We start from the raw sequence: 24317 nt of genomic DNA on the forward strand, positions 1-24317 counted from the left end.
CTGGGTTGCAGGCCACAGACCCCAGCAACGGCACATTGATGTTTCTTTCTCTCTCTCTTTCTCCCTCCCTTTCCTCTCTAAAAATAAATAAATAAAATCTTTTAAAAAAGTTTTTAAAAATTAAGAACTTTTGTTCACCAAAAGGCACCACAAAAAAATAAAAATAAAATAAAAGACAGCCACATGCCCTGACTGGTGTGGGTCAGTGGGCTGGGCATTGTCCTGCAAACAAAAACATCACTGGTTCAATTCCCGATCAGGGCACATGTATGGGTTGTGGGCCAGGTCCCAGGTTGAGGGCAAGTGAAAGGCAACCGATTGATGTTTCTGTCTCACGTCAACGTTTCTCTCTCTTTTGCCCCCATTCCCTCTCTCTATAAATAAATAAAATCCTAAAAAGAAAACAGCCACAAATTGCAAGAAGATATATATCATATATAGCCAACCAAGATTTAAAAACAGGATTTCACTTTTAAAACTGATACATATAAGAGAAAAAATGTGCATAGAAAAATGTTAGGAGAGGAAATATGAGTGGCTAATAAACATATAAAAAGATGTTCAACCTTTGCTCAAATTGAGAAGTGTGAATTCAGACCAGAATAAGACATCAGTTTTTAATTGCCAGATTGATAAGAATGCCGTCTGACAACACCAATTACTGTAGAGCAGCAACTTTCAACCAGTTTCATCTCACGGCACACATAAACTGATTCCTAAAATTCTGAAGCACAGCAAAAAAACATCTTTTTTGCTGAAACAAAAAATAAGGTATAATTTTGATTCATTCACACTGGATAACTATTGTTGTGTTAGCTGCTGTCATTTTTTAATTTGACAATCTAAGGGAAAAGGGGTCAGTACCCCTGACTAAATAGTCAGGTATTGCACATGGGAAAAATTCTTGTGTACACCGGTTGAAAATTGCTGTTGTAGAGGATGGACATCAGCAGGAGTGCTCAAAATGCAGATGGGGGAGTCCAGTGACACAGCCCTATGGAACAATGTATCATTTTCTTGAAAGTTAAGCATTGGCATCCTGTACATACCAACAACTTCACTCCTAAGAAATTCTGGAAACTCCTGGAAAACTGCTCCACATGTTAACAGGAGACATGAAAAAAGAATATTTATAGTGGCCCTACTCTTAAGAGAGAAAGAAACCTTTCATTTTTGTTTTAAAAATTCATTCATAATTATTTTTCAAAGAATCTTTTTAATTATTGTAATCTTTTCAAGCATCACTCTTTACTAAATTGAATGGGATTTTTTTTTAAAGAGGAAAAAAATAAAAGGAAGGAGCCCAAATGTTAACAGAAGGACCAACAAATAACAGTTTTGTAAAAAGATATTTAAGTAGTCATTCTAAGCAAAACATAAAAATTCCGTTAATAGGTTTCATACCTTGTTTCTCTTGGCCTTCATTTGGGCTTTCGCTAATAGAGTGTACATGGCAACATCGGGCTTGGTCAAAGTAACCCGGTCCAAGACCTGAATGGCCTCATCATGGTTTTCACAAAAAGAGTAAATGAGAGCTTGCTGTATAGGACTCAAATCAATGACGCCTGCAAAGAAAGGGAAGGTTATCAATGCCTTTGCCAAGTATCTGGGTTTTGGAATACATGTGAAATTTTAAGGAAGTCAAGCAACTCAATAATCTATCTTTGAATATGAATTGACAAGATAATATCTTACTAAAATCTGTTTACTATCAACAAACAATAAGACATTCCAATACAAACAGAAAAATATAAGTATGAGCCTGGTATTTCCTATAATAATCTCTCTCACAAAATTCACTGTTATCTAACTATGACTTTGAGTGTACTCTTCAAGCTATCTGCACATAGCTATTGTAAATAGTGTAAAAATTTTGAAGAGATGATTTAAGTTAAGACAATTATAATCTTGCATTAATTATATTTACCTTTGTTCATTTCTGCTACTTGATAAATAGTGAACTTTGCAAGATCATAACATTTCATCTTAAGAAGATACTGTCCTCTGGAAGAAATAATACCTTTTTAATTCTAAACAGTTAAAAAGAGTTTTTCAACAACAAAGTTTCTTATATCCAGTTAATTAAACTTTTACATTTATAATGTAGTTATTTATATTTATATATGTATGATAAAAACAATCTGAACAGTAGGAACATGTACGTAATCTAAATGGACCAATTAGCTTGGAGATGTGATGAGAAAACTATTTAGAAAATGAGAAGCTGACAGAAAAATACTCAAATCTTTTTACAGTTATCTGTATTTAAAATATTATACCCTGTTACTAAGAAGTTACTAAAAGATAAACACAGTTCAAGGCACACAAAAGTGGAAAAGTATTTAAATACATTGTTAAAAGGTGGTTTGAGAGTTTAAAAACAAAATAAGCTGCCCTGACCAGTGTGGCTCAGTTGTTTTGGGCATCATCTCCAAAAGCGAAAGGTCCATGGTTGAATTCCCAGTTGCAGGTTTGGTCCCCACTTGGGGCGCATACAAGAGGCAACTGATTGATGTTTCTCCCTCACATTAATGTTTTTCTCCCTCTCTTTCTCCCTTCCTTTCCCTCTCTCTAAAAAATAAAAATCTTAAAAATAATAAACAAACAAATAAATAAAACAGAGCAAACTTATCAGAAAGCTTGCTCTAGTCCATTTTCCCATATCTGTAAGTCTATTTCCCATGTTAGATACTATAACATATTTTTGGTGGTGATAACTCATAACTTGCAATGGGTCTCTTTACAGAAAGCTCTATGGCCTTTCAAATACAATTCAATGCACCACTTTTGTTTTCTTTGTTCACTGAATTGGCTGAGGTTTACATTTGGTACTTCTGTGGACATGATCAAACAACTATTCAAAATATGTTAACTTATTTTTGTGAGCTATGTGGTAACTATAAAACCAGTAATCCAAAGAGGTCTTTGGGAACTTCAAACACAGTGGTTGGGAGATGGCCACTGATGAAAGATTAAATGTTAAAACGAGGAAGTTGGAAGGATCAAGAGAGAACTTAAAGAAGGATTGTTTCTATACCCATACCTTATTATATACAATTGGATTCCATCTGGATGAAGGTGGATAGCACGAGACAACTCTCTTACTGCCTTTTTCAGTTTATGCACCTGTTGATCAATAAACAGAAACTTAGCTCATAATATCACTCATTGCTTCCATTCTAATGTTTATCCCCCTCTCATCCTTCAATATAGAAATTTTTCAGAAACATCTAGTACACATTTTTCTTGAGTTATTATAGCAAATGGGATACAAAGAAGTAAAAGGAAAACTTTGTAATGCAGTTTTTATTTTATTAAAACTACTTATCTTTAATTTTGAAGAATTTTTATACATACCTACATAGATAACGTTACATAAATGTGATCATATCATACATTCTAGTTTGTTTTTCCTTTTAGTTTAGCTTTTTAATTTTTCTCCCTCATCCATAACACCTTTTCCATTAAACTTTATTCATGTTAATAAATAAACTAGTATGCAAAAGAGGGCAAAAATGGAAGTCAATTCCACTTAAAAATTAGGAAGAAAAAAGAAGTTTGCACTTAAATTAATAACTAAATGAGTGAATAAAGCAAAATTCAAGAATAACAACAAAAGATGCCTGCTTAAAATCAATAGAAACATTGCGTACATTGATTCTTTCCTTAACACTGGTCACAGAAACATAATCAGGATTTGTACAAATTTGGGGGCAAAAACTTATTACCATTGGGAACATCACAAAAGGAGGATTACACAAACCCCAGCAAACTGAACCTGGACGACCAATGACACCTCTTACTGTGCTGACACATGGAGATGCAAAGAGGAGAATGCACTGATTTGTATGTGGAAGCGGACAGTACTTTTGAAATGGTAAAAATGGTTTTGGAGGAAATAGTGGGCAGAGTCAAAAGAGAGAACCCTAATGGAGAGTTTGAAACATGTTCAAATCAATTTGAGGATTTTGTGTAACTTCAGGCCTGCTACGTTTCAAGTTGACCCTGCACAAGTTAGTGTAATTATTACATCATCTATCCATATGTCTGTTCCACTTGTAAATATTTAGGCATTGAGGAGGCCCTGGTTGGGAAACATGGAGGCTCCCTCCCTGCTCTTTATGAGATGCCCTGGGGTTGGACTTCTCCAGAGAATCTTATATTAGATTCACCCTAGGGACTGAACCTGCACAGTAGATATGTATGTGTATTCTATATATATACACACGATTGGACCTGTTAATTGTTTTATTTACGTGGGATCATATTGTATACACTTTACACTCCTTTCTGAATTTTGCTTTTCTTTTCATTCATTCATTTTCATATTTTTATTTATTGATTTGAGAAAGAGAAAAGCATCAATTTGTTGTTCCACCCATCTATGTACTAACTGGTTGCCTCTTGTATGTGTCCTGACCCAAGTATCAGGATGATGCTATAACCATATAACCAACTGAGCTACGCAGCCAGGGCCCTGAATTTTGCTTTTCTTACCCAATGAAATCTCATGGAAATCTTTCCCAGTTAGCTGATATAGTTCTTTTCTTAAGTTAAATGTATTGGTACAACATTGGTTAATAACATTATATAAGTTTCACATGCATAATTCTATAATACATCATCTGTATATTATATCATGTGCTTACCACCCAAAGCTAGTCTTCTTCCAACATCATATGATACAGCACTAATTATTTTTGAACTACATAATATTCTCTGTGTGTGCATAAAATACAACTTATTCATTACTATGCAGAGATTTTTGCCTCCTCAGAGCAAAGAGTCTTTGAATACATGTTCTTATACTGGGCTTGGTTTCTAAGTGCATTCAAAGGAAATTCCAGAAGCCCTCAGCTTCAACAACGTGGAGTTAAAGCCAAAGTACTACATATCACAGGTATGTCCATCTCTTCCCCAGCAGGAGCCAAGAGCAGACTTGCCCTGGGGACAATACTAAACCTGCCCCAGGTCTTCTACCTCTATCATCAGGGAGCTAAGGGCTTTGAATGGGACTCTGGTCACACTGGGTCCTGAGACGCAGACAATAGAAAACAGAGCCTCTAGCCAACTCTCAGTTCATAAGCAGTGTGAGCAAGAAAAAAAAAAAACTTTGTTATTTTAACACAGTGATTTTGAAGTGGGTTTTTTTGTTTTGTGGGGGAGGGTGTTTTGTTTTGTTGTTGGGGGCTTTTTCAACAACATAACCCAGCCCATCCTGACTGAAACCAGTGCAACTAAAGGACTTGTAGGGGAGGACAGAAAGGCAACAAGCCCATTCACCTTGGCTTCTGTGGGGCTTTGGCATCTGCAGGGTTTGGCTTTCATTCTGATTGCAAAGGGAAGCTACTGAAGGGTTTAGGGCAAAGAAGTGAAATAATCTGACATGTTATAACAGCATCACTATGGCTTTTGTATTGAAAAGACAACAAAAAGGAGTAAAGAACGGAAGCAAAAAGACCAAAAGGGCGACTTCAGTAATCCTGATGAGAAGTGGCAGGGTCTTGGGCAGGGTGGTTAGCGGTGGAGTCATGGAAAGCCGATACCTATTTTGAAAGGCAGAGATAAGAGTTAACAGTGTTTCTGGAAAGTCAGATCTAGTTGGAGTCAGCCAAGACTCCCTGTTTACTGTAGTGTTTGAATTTGTTATGCCAAGGATGTATTACATTTTAAGGTTTAAATAACTTTCAAATTCAAGTAAAATCTAAAGGAAAGTGTGAGTGAGTAGGGCCCCACTCTGTGTATGAAGTCCATGCTGTGAGCCCACCCAGTCACTGACACATAGGCACAGGACGGACGGACGCCAAACTGTTAACAGCAGTTATCACTAGAGAATGAAATTGTGGATAATTTCAAACTTATCTCTATTTATAAACAAATAAAATTATTATCTAAAATAAGCATATATTGCTGTTGTTAATTAGAAAAAAACAGGTATTATTTTTTAAAGGAAATGAAAGATAAAAATTCATACCTCATCAACATAGGCTTTATTAGGGCAATTACAGTTAACTATATCTACTTAATATTTATTGCTTATAAATGCACCAGCCTCTGTAATTAGCTGAAAAAGAATACATTAATATATATATCTTAAGTTATATTGAGCAAATATCCAGAAAATTTAAACTCTAAAACAAAATCAAGGTTCTCAAAACTTAAATACCTTATGATAAGTTTCTGCACGACAAATATAGCTTTGAATGCATGAAGGATCATATTTAAGAGCCTCAGAAAAATACCAAATGGCTTCAGTGTAGTTATTCAAGTGTAGCAGGTGTATGAGACCAATGTTTATATAAGCCAAAGTAATAGTTCTAAAAAATTGAGAAAGCAAAATCTTATTAGACATCTTAATTATTCCAAATGTTCTCTAATTATGAATGAACCTAATGAAATACAGCAATATATTGCAAGGATTTTTTAATGTCTCACCAAAGTGAAGCAAATTAATCAACTACTCTTTGTTTAAAATTATAAACACCTTTATAAAATCCTTAGCAGGGAATATTTGTTGTTCAGGAATGGAATACCTGAAGTCTTCTAGAGTCCTTAGCAATACTGTTACAGGGTGCAGCCAAGAGGGGGGACCCTAAATGGGCATTTGAAATGGGGTCCAGAACTCAAGGTGTCCAGGAGATTTTTGGATGTCCTCACTCCCACTCCCCAGGTGTGGGTTGGGGGAAGAGACAAATGGAGCAGGGCCATTGAGAGCTGTTTTGCATAGCAACAGCCTTGCAGCTAACCTCTGGTGTGGTCATTTAACATATCTATAGCCTTTGGCTGGTCGCTTAGATATGTTAAATAGCTGTGGCCATGCTCAGAGCCAAGGGAATGGAAGTAACTTCCCCACCAAGATGTAACTGGGGGGCAGGTCCCCCGAGTTATAGCACCTGCGTGGGAGCTTGGAGATGATTGGCTCCAGGACTTGGGGCCACACCTGCCCAGACTCATGATGGCAGTCCAGTAAAGCTGGAAGGGTATGAGTTCTGGCATGTGAAGCCGAGTGTGGGAGGAGTCGGAAACAGGGCTGCAGAGGAAGATTGGCGCGGGGATTTAAACTGAGATGCAACAGCCATTGGAGAGAGAATCATGCGCAGCCCTGAGAGGAAGAACCATGCAGCTGTGGAAGTGCAGAGAGGATCACAGATATTGAAGACAGAGAGAACCACACAGCTTTAGCAGAGTGAAGACTCCCTCAGCCCTGAGGGAGAGAACCACGCGGCCTTGACAGAGTGGAGACTCCCGCAGCCCTGAGAGGGAGAACCACGCGGCTCTGGTAGAGTGGGGACTCCTGTGGCCCAGGGAGAGAGGACCACATGCCTTTGCCAGAGTGGGGACCCCTGCAGCTTTAGGAGATACGGTACTCTGGACTGGGCAAAGGGGGAAGGAAGGACTGTGCCTGTCTGTGGGTGTTTTAAGGAACTTTGGGATTTTGGTAAAGACATTAGGTCACTACTTTAAGTTTGTATAGCATTAAATAAACATTTCCTTTCCTTTTCACAAATCTCTGGCATTGAGAGAAGTCTTTCCTCTGGCGGTGGACATAACGGACCTGGGGGCTTCTTTCAGTAATAGTATATCATCCCAGGCCCCCCCTTGTCTGTTCTGTAACAATACTTTACTCTTCCTTGACTCAACTAAAAAGTTTTTGCCTCACATTTTACTATATTTGCCATGAGAAACAATGGTAGTTGAGGCTTGTGGTTAAATATCCTCTCCACACAGATATTAACCCAGTTTCTTTCTATACCAAATAAATTTTTTTTCACTTAGAATCAAACAATTTCAATATACAAATTACCTTAGAAACCACCCTATTCAACGCCCCTGTTTCAAAATGAGGAAACTACACATCCTACAGCCTAACTTCACAGAAGCCCTTACCCTTTACCTAAAAAATGCCAATGTTCCTACTGCCCACGTTTTGGCTTTCGGCAACTGAAACTCTTGCCTTTCCCTTCCTGGTTCAAAAATATCCAAAAGAAAACCACTATGGCTATTATGGAGCCATGCTCCAAGACTTTCCCAAGACAAGTTCAAAACTTACTTTATTGATAAGCTAAGTAAATAGTCTGGTGGTTGGCACTGAATTAACATGATTTATTACACTTTCTGAAATCTTCTATTTTGATAAGTGTTGAGGAAAGCGGGGATTATTTGATTAAATTTTGTTTTACAGCTTAACATTCTGACTAGTGTGTGTAACTTTGTGTTCCTTCCTGTACCTGTGTTCTAAATGTTACTGGCTTTTTTCTTTTGCTTTACTAAACAAAATGAAGTCAGAAATTCTAAATAGAGGTTTCCTTCTATTGAGTTGTGTGTTGTGCATAGCAACGATATGGCAAGCAGAACATTCTGTCATTATTTTAAAACTTGATGACAGTGTTTCATAAAGGTCACTTCAAAACCTCTAATCTGGGCATCCCAAAGTGTTTTTAAAACTTGTTAATTTTTTTATCTATGAATTTAATTCCTCACAACCCCATTTGATCTCTAAAGTTTCCAAAAGTATCTGAGGCACAGATTTTAACAATGGGTCTTATTTCAGAAGTAATCTTGTTTTTAGAAGTAATACTCTATTCTAGAATTATCTTATAATTGTCTTGTTTTTTACCAAGTTATTAATAAGGAAGGGAAAAAGCTTTTTCTTTCATTTTGTTCTTTCTAAAATTTTATAGAAAAAGGAGACTAGTAAAAAATGAAAAGGAAAACTTACCTTTCCAGAGAAATAACAGTTTCAAAGTCATTAATTGCCAGCAACCAGTGTTTTAGATCTGCATAGAGTATGCCCCGATGTAGAAAACAACCAAAATTCTCATAGCCATCATTTATGAGAGCTTAAAAGTAAAAGTATATCTCTTATGCAGGTTCTGAACAAACATATCTTAGTTACATTTAACTCTATAACGCTTCTACTTTTTAAACATTATATAAAATAAGACATCTACAAAGAGTGTACTTATTTGAAGAGTAAAAATAGTGTTCGCATAAACAGTATTTGTTTATAAGTAACAATGTGGTTATCAGGATTCACACACTCATTAGAGCTGGATGAAATCCTGATGGTAACCTAGGACAGTCCACTCACTTTACAGATGAACAGACTAAGGTTCAATGAGTGGGGCTAGGTACACTGACCTTGATAGTGATACAAGTCAATGGCAAAGAAGGGCATAGAATCCAGAATCTACCTTCTGATTCATTTCAGTGGACTGCAGTGAGAAAGGTACCATTGCCCTTGCTGGCCCGAGTGGAAGACAAGAAGCCATTCTTTGGCTAATGGCCAAAAACAGGCTCTAGGACAAGTCCAGGCTGGGGCATATGGCAGAGTTCCAGCTGACACGCATAAACCAGGGCTGGCAGCTCAAAGAGGCTACTTCCTGGGAAACGGAACTTGGAGTTAAGGCAGGTAACCTGTCCCAAATAACAGAAGCATGGGGCAAAAAGTGCTTCATCTCAATACTCCAGATTTGTGACTCTCGTTGTTACCTAACCAAAGTGGGGGTTCGCTGCCCACTGCCACTTATAGGCAAATTCTGGAGGCAGAGGTTGGTGAGAAAAGGAAGAGGTCTTTTTCAAATGCTGTACGATCTGTGAAAATGGCAGACTCTTGTCTCAAAAGCCCATCCTGTCCCGAAAGCCTAGAGGAAATCCCATCCACCCTCAGCCAGACCAAAACCAAGGCAGCATCCATACTTCCTTCTCCCATTTAAAATGCCATTCCCTGGGAGCCACAGGCGGCCACTGAGTGGTCATCCAGGAAGGTGTCAACCTCTGTCCTTGGAACCAGTGTGTAGGGCAGGCGCCACCATTGGCCACATGGCTTTTAGGACCAGAAGTTCTCACAAATGCACTGGCCAGTACATTCATGAGATGGGCCAGAGAGCCATTCCTTCCTTTCCTTGGTTTCATATTAGTTTCCCATGCAGACCAGCTTCCCTAGCCCCAACTTCCATGTGCTCTGGGAGGGTCCAGCCACCAACCAATCCCTTCTTTTTCCCAGGCTAGACTGACAGATTTCTTTAATGCAGTACCTACCCCTGCCACCATTCTGACTTCTATGGCACATGTACCTGCCTTTCCCTGGTCCCACCCCCAATCAGGTACCGGAAGGGGGTAGAAGGGCGTTTTCCCCCATCCAATTATTTTGGATTTACTAGCAAGTCTTGCACATGCTCACTGCAATCTTGCCTAGGAGTGGGGGATCTGCCACCAGGTTATCGGTATCATCATCCGCAACCATTCTAGGTGTCATCTCATGTCTCCTCACTTACTGATTCCCCTTTCACTTTCAAAAACATGCTACTAAATTGGGTGGGTTTTCCAAAATATTTTATCTATGTCTTCTTCTACAGTTCTCAAGCTTGTTCCAGCCGAGAAGGGAAAGTTTTACCAAAAATATGCACTGTGTTCACAGTCTGGGATACAAATATTCACAGTTATAGATTTTTGGAAGTATGCCTAGTGCAAAGAATTTGGTCATACAGATTAAGTGAATAATCACTTGAAGGCAATCTGACTCTTCAGTTCACAGTGTGATCAGCTAGCAAAGAGAGAGTCACCTGCAGTTTGGTGGTTGCTCTAGAAAAATGGAAACATTCTTCTTCAGACAAAAATATTAAAATGACTTAACTGCTCTGTGCCTTGGTTTTCTCATCAGTAAAAGAGGGATGGTACTAATATTCCCTCTTCATATTATTCTGAATATTCATTGAGACACTCCATATATAGCACTTAGAATAATCCTTGACAAGTAATAAAATACCAAATAAATGTTAGGTATTATTATTAGCTTAGAAAAATATTCTGGAGGTCCTTTTTGATGGTGGAAGATAAAACTCCTCAGGTTAGACTAGAAAAGGATTAAGGTCAAAACCAAGCTGGTCTGCTCTGAATAATTAAATAACAAGCATTTTGTATTATTGTGAAAGCTTAAAAAAGAGGCAGTAAGAAGCCCAAAATGTGGAGAAGGAGGGAACATGAAAAAGAGGCCTTCAGAAGCCAGGGTGAAAGGGTTTCAGCCAGATGGCAAATGGACAGAGCTGACAGAGTTAGATAAACTTACAGACATGGGGGCATTTAACCTTGAAATTTAAATTGTCTACGCTAACTTTATCCTTTGAACCCTGCAACATTCAGTAACAGACAGTGGCTACAAGAAATGAGGAAGCGAGCAAAAAAAAGTGGAGAATCAATGAGAGGGCAGGTGTCAGCTACGATGATTACAAGAGAATTAAACAGGAATCCACAGACTTCTCTTCAAAGAAATCTGGGAAACAGAGAGAGGGCAGTAGACTCCTCTTAGCAGAAAGGGTGGGATTTGAATTATTTGAATATTCATGGCAGGGTGATCTCAGGTAGTAAATGGACTTAGAAGCATCAAATACCAATCATCTTAAATTACCTTCCCTGAAGAGCTCTGTATTCTTCTTGTGACTCTAGTTGTCTCTTAATCTCTAGATATTGCCTCATCTAGGATTCTAGCACTTTGCACCCAGGTGAACATAGGTATGTTTGGAGTGTTGGTTGGAATTGGCTGATCAGGAAGGGCTAATATATTCAGCTGGGGACTGCTTACTGAGCACTTACTCTAAGCCCAGAATTGTGCTGGACATATTCCTATACCAAAAACGCACTGGCAATAGGGTTAAATTGAAAATGGCCACTTTTAACTGTTGCCTTCCTCTTATTGAAGATTCTCAAAGCCCATTTTTAGTTTAAGAGCTAAACAACTCTGGATTTGACTAATCCATGGGCTGGGCCTATGCAGTAGGACATAGCCCACCAGGAAAATACACTATCATTTTAGCAAGCTGACAGGAAACAGACCTGACCTTCCAGAAATATCCTCAGAACTCAAGATGCACAGAGATTTTTTTTATATGGTATTCTCCTTTTGCTACAATTACACACATGTAAACAAACATTTAGACACATACATTAAAAGGGCATATTAAAAACACTTTTTGCTAAACTATTTTAGCTTATAAGAACATTATACACACACACATACAAGAGGTATGTCCAGAAAAAGCCCAGCCATTGCTAATATAAAGAGAACGGTTTGCATGACATCAACGTAACCTGGCAGCCAAGGAGAGTGGACTGGAATGCACATGTGTGAACAATGATAATTTCACAACGGGGGTCACAGATGCCATTGAGTGAGCATGTGTACTGTATGTCCATCTCATTCAAAATGACTGAGCAAGGAGAGCAACTAATCTGCATCAAATTTGACGTTAGGCTTTAACGTTCCTCTGCAGAAAATATTCATATGATTCAGAAGGCTGAAGCTATGGGCAAGTATGATTAGCAGCTTTATCATGACAATGCACTTACTCATGCGTCATGTCCTGTGCAGAGTTTTTGGGCAAAACATTAAATCACCCAGGTGACTCAGGCCCACTATAGCCCAGATTTGGTGCCCTGTGTCTTCTGGTTTTTCCCCAAACTAAATGAATGTCTCTGTTTTCCATATTACACATATGGATGCCTTCTGGGCATACCATATACCCACACACACTCATAGTTAAGTGTATAAATGTACACTGCTATGTAAGTATATATAACTATATGATAATATACATATTACATTAGTAATCCCACATTAGTATTCCACTCAAAGTGATATGCTGATCCTCAGAAAAAATTCCTATGTATGTACATTTGAAGACAAAGTACCTGAAACACTGTAGTCCTGGAGTGCTCTAAAAGGGTTACTCTTTCTAAATAAGCAGGCTCTATAATACAGTGCTAACCAGTTATTAGGATCTAAGTGAATTGCAACAGAAAGGTCTTGAGTTGCTTGCTTATAAAGATGTCGTTTAAAATATGCTCTCCCTCGGTATGTCCTAGAAAAGGAAAAGAAATTCATTTTAACATGTATTGCAAAATATACATTTACCCTTTATGGCAAACCTATACAACTAATTTCATATTTAATAATTTGTGTTTATTTTTTCTTGCTTCCCAAGAAAGTTGATCACAAAGTTAACAGCCAAAAGGATATAAACTTTTTATAAACAAATCAATTATACTTTATTGTATATAACTATATGCTTATTAACAACATACTCCATATTAATTGTTTGCTTACTAATTTTATAACATTTATTTACATTTATCAGAGAGGTATGTCAATAAAATAATATGAGATTTTAAAATTTGTATTATTTTTGAGTACCCAAAATGTAAGGCTCTAATTTACACAAGACTGTTCTATAGAAAAATCAAATAATTCATTTTGAACAAAATGTGCCTCACTGGGTAGAATTATTATGGTATTTTTACCCCCAAGACTGAAGATGTGCCCAAATAAATGGGAGGCTGCTCTATATGTATAAAAGCTATTATATCAGTTCTGTGAATTGGATTCTATCTCCATTAACTATGACTCTGATTTCAAAATTATTATTATTATTGAATTATACTCAAATTTATCACAATACATCAATTCCTGAAAACCTCATTTTCAATCACTTAATAATATAAACCATATCAGCTTTTAGAAATAAAGGAAAAACAGGAGGAATTGCTAGTAGGTTGCCTGCTCTGATGAAAATAATCCAGGGGGGAGATAAAAGTAGCTCAAAAAGGTTACATTATGAAAACAATAGTAATTTTGAGAAGAGAATCAGCCTGTATACTGGCAGACTGGTAACAGAAGTCTTTCAAAAGCACTACGCATCCTGAGATCCAGGATATTTTATCTTGGAGCAAAATATTTTTTTGCCCCATCTTTTAGAAATGTCTGATTTATTTCCTAATGAATATAAGAATTTCATATTTATTTTTAATTATTTCTGGCTGCTAGAGAATATTATTAATTACTTTTCAGCATATAGATATTTTGAACTTAAAATCTTACATAATAAACCTTTAGTAATATTTTTGTGGGATGCCATTAAACCATGTCAATTCTTCAAACATACTGACTTTTGCATCTGTTCCTTCTTTCATTTCTACTGCCTCAATTCCTCAGACTCTCATCTGAAGTATTGAGCTGAAGTGAACCTCAGCTCCCACCTAAGCTACTATCTGGTCCATTCACAAAATAAAAATCTCTTTTTTCAAAAAACAAAAACAAAACATTTTACAACCCCTATCGACAATAAGGTCATATATTTTTTAAATGGGATATAAGCCCCTCCTCCTGCCATAAGGTAACAGCCTCTTACAGTACCTTGAGTTAACAACCTTCTTGTTCTCCTCCATCTAATCTGATGCCTTCCTACAACTAATCCCCCTTTAAATCAAAAAGTAGATAACCAGAATAGACCATTAACTAGGGGAGAATTTTTAAAGAGTTTCAAAAAAGTTTTCTGTTTCTTCAAATGGGATAATTTTAGAAGTGGGTTATTTTGAACTTTCAAAGAACTAAAATTACCCTATCCTAAAGGACATATCTCTAAGATGAAAGGTGTAATTCATTTTGAGAAAGCAGCCAAATTCTAAAGTAAATATCTGACTGAAACGTGAACAATCTTACTATGAATATAGATGAACAATCTTAAAGAAAGTAAAGACAAAGAGAATTGTTTAATAATGTTCTAACTATATTATGGTCAAAAGACATTTATCCTTCAAAATTAGCTTATTAACATAAGAGTCTTAAAAGCAGACCACAGGGGGGGAAATTTAAACAAGAGTAAAAAGCTACTAAAGAACACATGGCTCAAAAATTACAACTATGATATATTTTTTTGGTAAAAGCCAAAGGCATTTTTATTAAATTCAAAAGGTGAAGATTTTCATTATCACTAACATTATTGTTAAGTTAAAGTCTATGCAGTGATAAAAAAAAGACTTGGGAGATTAGAGAACAAAAATGGTAACATAGGAAACTCTAACACTCCATCCTTCCACAGAACTATGGAGAGCCAACAAAAATGGTCAGAAATGTTTTTGGAACTCTGGGATCTAACTGAAAACACAACCAAGGAAATGCTTAATAAATGGGGGGGGGGGGTGGAAGGGAGCAAGGGGGTGAATTACCGAACTTTAGTAAAAGAGCTCTGTGGTCCTCTAACTAACCCTATTTCCCCGTCCCATTTCCCAGCTCAGTGCTGGCCTTGAGGACAACTTCCATTCTTGGTGCAGGTTACTACCATTACAAGAGGGAGCAATACAAATCTTGTTCTCAAGGAACTGTAGCAGTGTGTTTGACCCCTCTGGCGGTTCACTGAAGGATTGGCTCAAAAGTTTCCCTTTGTTTTATCTGCCTTGAAGCTCTCCCAGGGCTGATGTGGCTTTCTGGATGGTACAGTATTTATCAAAAACAGTGAAAAGCAAATGTCACTACTGCCATCTGGGACAAGGGATAACTGTTGAGGAAAGCAGTAAACAGACCAAGCAGGCCAGGAAGCAAGAATCTGGAAACGGAGATACCTAAGGGAGTGAGGGCTGTGGAAAGTTTCCACATATTCCAAGGACTCTAGAAGACCCCATGCAAGCCAAAGGCAGGAAGCATGTGCAGGAAAATAATGAAGAAAATGAAAATTCAAGCCCAGTGAGTTAATGCCGCATGCCCACTAGGATGGCTAAAGTTTGAAAGTCATAACAATACCTAATGCTGGTGTGGAACTCACATGCACTGCTGATAGTAAAACCACTTTGGAAAATTTGTTTGGCCCATTAGCTGAATACTTGCATACCCTATGAACCAGATACTGTACATCCAACAAAGAATGCATATATGTATGTGGGGGATACATTTCAAGACCCTCAGGAAATGCCTGAAACCATGTGTTTTTTCCAATACACACACACATATGATAAAATTTAACATATTAATTAGGCACAGTAAGATATTAACAACAATAACTAATAATAATATAAAATAACTGTAACAATATACCATAATAAAAGTTATGTGAATGGTCTCTCTCAAAATATCTTATTGTACTGTATTCACCTTTTCATTTAAAGGAATACTTTCTGGCTTCTCTTCAGCATATCTGAATTGCTAGCATCACTGCTCTTGCATTTTGGGGACATTATTAAGTAACCCGAGGGCTACTGGGGCACAAGCCCTGTGACAGTAGGTCTGACGACCCAGGCAGCGACTATGTGACTGATGGGCAGGTCGTGTGTACGGCATGGACGGACACACTGGGGAGAGGGAAGATTCACATCCCAGGCAGGTCAGAACAGTACACTGCAATTTAAAACTTATGAATTGTTTATTTCTGGGCTTGTCCATTTAATATTTTCAGACAGGTAATGAAACCAAGAAAAATGAAACCATCGATGAGGAGCATCTATTATATGTGTGTACCAATAGACGTGTGTAAAAATGTTGAAGGAAACAATATTCATAATCATCGAAAACTAGGAACACTCAAATGTTCATTAACAGTAAACTGGACAGGTAACTTATAATATCCATGAAGCTGAATACTATAAAAAATTAAAAGGAGTGAATGAGAGCCACATGTAATAGTATATACTATACAGCAAAAGAATCAATATGTGAAGGAATATAACTGTATGACTCTATTTCTGTAAAGTCAAAAAACAGACAAAACTAAACTAAAAATATTTAGGGACACATATTATGTGATGATACCACAAAGAACTACAAGGCAGTGATTAAAATAAAAGTCAGGACGTGGTAACCTGGGGAAGCAAAGGCACCAGGGGGTTTCCAGGGTGTTGCAAATGTTTCTTGACCTGGTGTTAGTTACGCAGGTGTTTATATTGTGGTAAGCCATTAAGCTTCACATTTGTGTTTTGTACACTTTTGTGGATGCACACTTCATTTTACTATAAAAATTTTAATATTAAACAAAAATTATGAGTGAAAACATGATCAAGAAGACTATATACACATTTTTAAAGCTCTTCATGACAAAACTTAAAAGCAACAAAATGAGAACTGTTATGCACAGTAAGATTGGAAGAACAAAGTTTCATAGCAAAGTTACAGTAAGATATTACAGAAATCTAGATAATCAGTTCTCTGTACTCAGTGAATACTAAGGATATAGAAAGATATTCAAAGAATAAAAACATAGGCCAATACATTAAAAATTAATAATGTACTAGTCTTTAGAAAATGCTAATGAAACTCTGATTTGGCATTTGTACCTATTAAATTAAATTAGCCACTACCGTCAGGGTATAGGTAAAGATTTTCATTCACAGGTAAAACTGAAAACAGACACACTGTTCTAAAGGGCTGTCTGATGTATTTCAAGCATTTTCTTTCCTGAAAATGTAGGTATTTCAAAAAATATAATTACAAAAATCACATATAAAATAATTCATACCTTGCTTGAGAATTTTTGGGCTGTCTATCTAACAAGGCTGTAAAATCCTGGATGGCTGAATTCCAGCTTTCATTTTCATAGTAAAACATTCCACGCTTCAATAATGCATCTGTTCTTGTGGGATCATACAAAATGCACTTCATGGGGAGGGTGGGGTGGAAGGGAGACACAGAAACATATCACATAATGAAAAAAAAAAAGAACAAGAAAAGTATACAACCCCATAGCAAATTAAATAAACTACAATCACATTTTTAACTTCAAATTATATAAAAGCAAACTACTTTAGATGTAAACTTTGACATTTGCATTTAAAACCCACTTTTTTAGGAGGTCCACTTATCATCAAATTCTGGAAAGAGGAGGTTTTCTAAGAGAGAAGGAGAAAACAACATACGCAAGCAGCCAAGGCTTTAGTCCACTGAAATTTATACTGATAACATTTCATAAGAGAATTGTTCAACTAGAGTAGCACTATGTTGGATCTATCAATTTTATCCCAATTATATCCCCAGCACTTCATCCCCATTAAAGATAAAACATATTAGACCACATCAAGGCTGATTCAATCAAATAAAATATGGATTAATGTAGCCCCTAAAATGGTAAAAACAAATGAGTTGGTATTGACATGATTCATTTATTTCACATTGACATACAAGCAATAGAGTAAAAAGACTAAATCATTGTATATTCAGTTATAAAGCTCCTCACTTATTGACAGTGGGAAAAAAACAAAGCACAAAGACTACCAAGCATTTTTAAAACAAGAAAAAATTCTCTACAAAGTTAGTTTGACCTCCAGTTACTTCATCAGTCAATTTTTAAACTATTGGTGCTAAAGGGAGGAAATGAACAGAATAGATAGTTTAATGATTTCAATATTTTCAAAAGAAAATATTAGAAGTATTTTTTCAAGACCAGGAGTTACCAAAACTTACAGTATTCTCTTGAAGCAAAAATACTGTCAAGTATATGGCTAACCATCAAGGATTAAGAAACAGGGAAAATGAAAAGGTAAATTATTTAAATAACTTATAAATTCTCAATTGTATGAGAACTAAGAATTTAGAGTTAAAAGTCAGAAGGTCAAGGTTAAAATTCTGCTGCAAACTGAGGAATTCTTTGCCTGACTGTAGCACTTCAATGTACAATTCAGCTAAAAGTTCACTTCCTCACGAAATTTCCTTGATATTGCCCTACCAAATATAAATTACTCATCCATCATTTTTACTTTTTTATAGGAGCCATCATAATTTGTAATTATATATTTATGTATGTATTTCTTTCTTTAATGTCTGTCCTTTGAACTGTAGACTCCATATACAGGAAACATGCCTGTTTCATTCACTAAGATTTATTCACTATATTATAGAATGCCTCAGTCAATAAATATTTATGTGTGAATAAATGAATGAGTGAACAAGCCAGTGAGCACAGCTTCTTTGGAAGTAGAAGGGTTTGCTGCAGAAGAGAATCAGCTTTTTGTGTCAAGAGTTAAGTAGAAAATGGATTTTCTCTATTGTTTGAAGGAAAGAAACAATTTTCAAAGGTTTCCTTTACCATTGTTTCATGGTAGAAGAGGAGAGCTGGGAGAGCCAAGTCCCCTCAGAGCTGCCTCAAATGCTTCAAAACCCAACTCTTTGATGTAAATCCATTAATTCACTAATAATGGTGGTTTTAAAAATTTGATATAGTGTTAATATCACTTCCAGTAATGAATGCTCTAGGTCTTAATCTACAATAAATTAATTTTGATTATACAACATATATGAAAGAACTGCGACAATTTGCTATAACATTTGGATGAGACTACCATAATTTAAAATATATAAATAATGTCATATGTGATACAACTTACTTTTGCGAAGTCATCCATGGCCAGCACTCTGTTTGTTATTTCATACATCTCACCCCTCCTGAAATATATGTCAGCATCCGTGGGCTTGCACTTAATTGCCTGGGTATAGTTTAGAATTGCCAGAGTGATATCTTTCTTTTTCCTGTAAATTTCTGCCTTGGACAAATATGCCTCTAAAGACAACATAAAAAGGTACAAGTTAGTGTTACAGTCCTTTTATTAACTGTGAAAAATCTTAAAGATTAATTTGTCTTTCTCCAAAGCTGTAGTCTTAAAATAATGTTTGTATATCATACTTTCTTAACCATTTAATGCATGGTTGTTGCTTTTTTTTATTTTCAACAATGCAACATCTGTTCTCAAAGTCTGGATAAATACTCAATTATGGTTTAAAAGCATCCTCAATTTCAACTTGAAGTAACAAAAATTAACTATTACTTTTTTGAATGTCTGAAATGTTTCACAACATTTTAGTGTTAGTAGTAAAAGGTTAGATTTTGATAGCACAAAATTTTATGCAGTTTTAGCAAAGATCAGCAGAAATCAAAAAACATTTAATAAGCTCATGCTACATTCTAGAGGTATGTTGTGGATGCTGGGGATACAAAGATTAATATGACATCTTCTTATTCCCAAAAAGTTTCATGTGCAGTCAGCCATTCAAGTTGTTAAAATAGGTCACATAAGGTTAAATGTGTAGATTTCATCCAACCATGTCATAGGGACACTACAACTCTACCTCAGAGATTTGCGGTCAAGAAAAGGTTTGTGAATCACTTCTAAAGTTAAAATGTTTAAGTACATATTCTCGAGGGATAAATAGTAAGCAATCAATTTATTGTAATGTATACCAAGGACATTAACATTTCAAACCATGGTGAGTATTTTGAAAACAATATAGGATCATATGAGTCTTAAATTTATATCAGTAGTGAATTTAACTTAGGAGTATCACAGCCTGTTTTGAGACCTAGGTCTGTGTTTATTTACATATCTTCCTAATATTGCTAAATGACCAAAGATTAGGTAAAGATATAATTAATAACTCTACAGTAAACCTACCTGCATTATTTTTATTATATTTATTTATATAATTCAAGTCATCCAAAGCTTCATTAATTTTGTCTTGGAAAAGATAAATGAGATGTCGGTGCCAAAAGGCATTGAGAAACAATGGTTCCAAGAGTATAGCCTAGAAAACACATGTATAAATTCACTTAGAGTTGATTTATTAAAGGAAAATATCCTAGCAAATTTGGTTTTCTTTTTTTAACTTAATATTTATTATACTTTTCCATTGCTATTCATTTCTCTTTTACACCCTCCCCTGAGCAATTACCACACTGTTGTCCATGTCCATGAGTCCTTTTTCCTTTTTCCTCAATCTCTCCACCCCCTAACCTCACCCCCACACTAGCTGTCATCTGTACTCCATCTATGAGTCTGTCTCTGTTTTGCTTGTTAGTTTAGATTATTCATTAGATTCCACATATGAGTGAACACTCAGTCCCAATGGCTATGTTATATATGATACAAGATAGTACCTCCCAATTTGTCAAACAAAATTAGTGCTTTTAATATATATTATTTGAAAATGTGAATGAATATAATTTTACAATCCCAAATGTACACTACAAATTCACTGTTCAAAATTTTAGTAAAAATTATTATATGCTTATATGCAAGTATAAATTGTTAACATTGTTATTTTGATTAAATAAAACTTACTTCCTGTAGATCATTCATGGCACTCTGTAATTTTCCCAGTTTCCTGTACAGAGCTCCACGCCTACAATATGGAAATGCAGGATATACTTTCTTATTATTTATTTCTTCAGTCAAGATCTCCACTTCAGATTCAAAATGTTTAATGACCTCTGGAGAAAGATCACACTTCACAGAATCACTTAGTTCTAGTTTTGGTAGTTCTTTCACTTCATTAGACAAGTCTTTCTGAACACGTGTACTAGCAACTTTCTCTTTTGTGGTTGTCTTCTGAGGTTTATGCTTAGAGAATATATCAAGAACCCATGTTCGAGGGTCATTATTTTCTGGAATCCCTCCCATAGTTTGGGCAAATTTGTCAAAATTTAACAATGAAGGTACGCTGGGACATCGTATTTGACGTTCATACAATGGAACTCTGAGCAAATATTTCTTCTGTCCAGGAAGGATTTCATGAGACATTGCCCTAGTTTTTGAAAGAGTGATTTTTAGTTTATATAAACATAATTATTTTTATAATCAATAAGTCAATTCGGCTATAAATGAAATTACTCTTTCTCTGTTGTGCATCAAAGTCACCCAGAGACTTGTTACACACAGATTTCTGGTGTATTAGCTGGATTTGGTGGTCATAATTACCAAAATAAACCACAGAGGTAGAATAGTAACCGTATGATTTTAACTCACAAGGATCTGTGGCAGTAACTAAATGACCACAGGTCCTTAGAAATGGGATAGAAGAGGAGCCTGCTAAGGTGTACTTTGACTTACATCAGTGAAAAAAATTCTAGGTCTTCTAGATCTTCACAATCTCTTACCCAGTTCTCAGACCTAAGCCAGTTCATAATCCAAAACCTCTCACTTGACAAGAAGGCCAGAACAGGTCCCACTGAGGAAGTATCTTGCCATGTGGTCTCAGTGTATTATTTAATGAATTATCCTCCAAAACCTTTCAAAGATCTGGGAAAGAGTAAATACCCAAATCTTTTGGGGTTTATTAGATACTGGCTATAAATTTATGCTAATCCACAGATACCCAATGTGGATGCCAATGAAGTCCACCAATCAAATTAGGGAATTATGAAGGTTCGGTGGTAGAAATAATTTTGGCTTAAAACTACCTAACAGTGGATCTGGTGAGATATGGACCCATTCTTGGATAATTCCCCTAGTCCCAGAATGTGTAGTGTAAAGAATCAACTTAACAACTACATAAGCCAAAGATAATGGTAGTAAAGATCAAGTGGAAACCTCTGGAAAGGCCCCATTTCATCCCATACCACCATTCACGATAGTGTACTAAAAGCAATAGCTGATGATCAGGAAAATTACAGATTAGTGGCACTAAGAAAAATATGTCACCTTGTGTCTATAGAAAATAAATTCTGCCTCTCTTGGGGGTGTAGTGGAGCAAGATGGGCCAAGAAAACCAGGGTCAATACCACAGATTTGCTTCCAGGAGCAAGCCAAGTTGGAAAGTGTTGATAGTGAGAATCAAAAATGAGTGTGATTAAACAATCTTAAAGGTATGATATACAATGGTAAAAAGGATATTTCTATGTTAATGAAGTTAAGGTTAGTGAAAGAAAGATTTCAAACTATAAAATAAAATTTATAAATATGCTCCATAAACTTATTTTCAAATAACACTTACTTCATAGTAACACTGTGGTAAATGAGTTTAAGATTTAGATTAAAGAAAGTAGGAAAGCTATACTAATGTATTATATTGGATCAGACTTCCAGTCAAGATGGAAGCATAGGTAAAAATGGCTCACCTCCTCACACAACCACAACAAAAATTATAACCAGACTACAAAACCAATATCACCCAGAATCATCAGGAAACTGAGCTGTATGTAATTCCATCAGGAATTAATCCAGATGGACAGGAGCGGCAGAAATATGGAGATACATGGAGAAGTGCAGATGCAGGGACATGCAGAGAAATATAGAGAGGTGTGGAGAAGTGGAAACATGCAATGGGTGGTCCCACACCCATGTGTGGTGGATAAAAATCAGAAGGGTGACCTTGGGATCATGGTGAGGGATCCCAGTCCCACACCATATCACCCAGCCCAGGGTTCCTATAACTTCTGGCTATAAAAACTAGTGGGGGTTGGGTCAGCAGAAGAAACTGAAGGATTCCCAGGAGTCTCATCTTAAAGGGCCCACAACAGACTTAGGACTTACACAGATTCACTCCCTCTGGGCTTCAGCACCAGGGCAACAGCTGGAAAGGCATCAGTGACACATGGGGAAAAACTGAAGTGTCTAGCATTAGGGCAAGTGCCAGGGGAAAACATCCTCCAAGACAATGCCAGGAAGTGGCATTGTCACCTCTTTGAGCCCTCCTGACCACAGAGCCACAGAGCAGTGAAGCAAGTTGCCCTGCCCAGCTGATTACCTAAAGCTCTGCCTCATCCAATTTACTGGTGCACTTTTCTACAATAGGCCATACTACTAAGGCAGGGAGTCAAAGCAGCTCTCCCTAATACACAGAAACTAACAGAGAGAGGCTGCCAAAATGAGGAGAAATAAAAATATGGCCCAAATGAAAGAACAGAACAAAACTCCAGAAAAAGAACTAAAGGAAATGGAGATAAGCAATCTATCAGATGGCAGAGTTCAAAACACTGGTTATAAAGCTGCTGAAGGAACTCACTGGGTACTTTAACAGTATAAAAATGATCCAATCATAAATGAAGGAGACATTAATTGAAATAAAGAACAATTTTCAGGGAATCAACAGTGGAGTGGATGAAGCTGAGAATCAAAATAAATGACTTGGAACATAAGAAAGAAAAAAGCATTTGAGAACAGCAAGAAGAAAAAAGATAAGGAGAAGCTAAGGAGCCTCTGGTACAACTTCAAACACACCAATACTTGAATCATAGGGGTGCCTGAAGGAGAAGAGAAGAACAAGAAATTGAAAACCTATTTGAAAAAATAGTGAAAGAAATTCCTTAATTTGGTGAAGGAAATAAACATACAAGTCCAGCAAACACAGAGAGCCCCAAACAAGGTGGACCCAAAGAGGAATACACCAAGACACATCATAATTAAATTACCCAGCATTAAAGATACGAAGAGAAAAGGAGAGAGTTACCTACAAAGGAGTTCCCATAAGACTATCAGCTGATTTCTCAAAAGAAACTTTGCAGGCTAGAAGGAACTGGCAAGAGTGATGAAAAGCAAGGATTTACAACCTAGATTACTCTATCCAACAAAGCTATCATTTAAAATTGAAGGGCAGAAAAAAATGCTTCCCAAACAAGGTAAAACTAAAGGAGTTCATCAACCCCACACCATTATTATATGAAATGTTAAAGGGACCTATTCAAGAAAAATGAGAAGATCATAACTATGAACTTTAAAATGGCGATAAATTCACAACTATCAACAATTGATCTAAACAACAAACTAAGCAAACAAGCAAAACAGAAACAAAATCA

General features: G+C 36.4%; 1 protein-coding gene across 2 annotated transcripts in view; it reads right to left on the reverse strand.

The window, feature by feature from the left end:
* LOC114493356 overlaps nucleotides 1-24317 on the reverse strand; it is a 63917-nt gene that overhangs the window by 36069 nt on the left and 3531 nt on the right. For both annotated transcript variants that reach the window (XM_028508157.2, XM_036029021.1), the window contains exons 3-12: nucleotides 20866-21328; nucleotides 20200-20329; nucleotides 19138-19310; nucleotides 17277-17413; nucleotides 12688-12857; nucleotides 8720-8840; nucleotides 6167-6317; nucleotides 3044-3126; nucleotides 1928-2004; nucleotides 1405-1565 (exon numbers count right to left, since the gene is read on the reverse strand). In XM_028508157.2, the coding sequence (XP_028363958.2) occupies nucleotides 1405-1565; nucleotides 1928-2004; nucleotides 3044-3126; nucleotides 6167-6317; nucleotides 8720-8840; nucleotides 12688-12857; nucleotides 17277-17413; nucleotides 19138-19310; nucleotides 20200-20329; nucleotides 20866-21328 (1666 nt within the window). The remainder of the gene's footprint in view (nucleotides 1-1404; nucleotides 1566-1927; nucleotides 2005-3043; nucleotides 3127-6166; nucleotides 6318-8719; nucleotides 8841-12687; nucleotides 12858-17276; nucleotides 17414-19137; nucleotides 19311-20199; nucleotides 20330-20865; nucleotides 21329-24317) is intronic.

Source organism: Phyllostomus discolor, chromosome 1 (assembly GCF_004126475.2).
Source record: "Phyllostomus discolor isolate MPI-MPIP mPhyDis1 chromosome 1, mPhyDis1.pri.v3, whole genome shotgun sequence".
Classification (NCBI taxonomy): Eukaryota; Metazoa; Chordata; class Mammalia; order Chiroptera; family Phyllostomidae; genus Phyllostomus; species Phyllostomus discolor.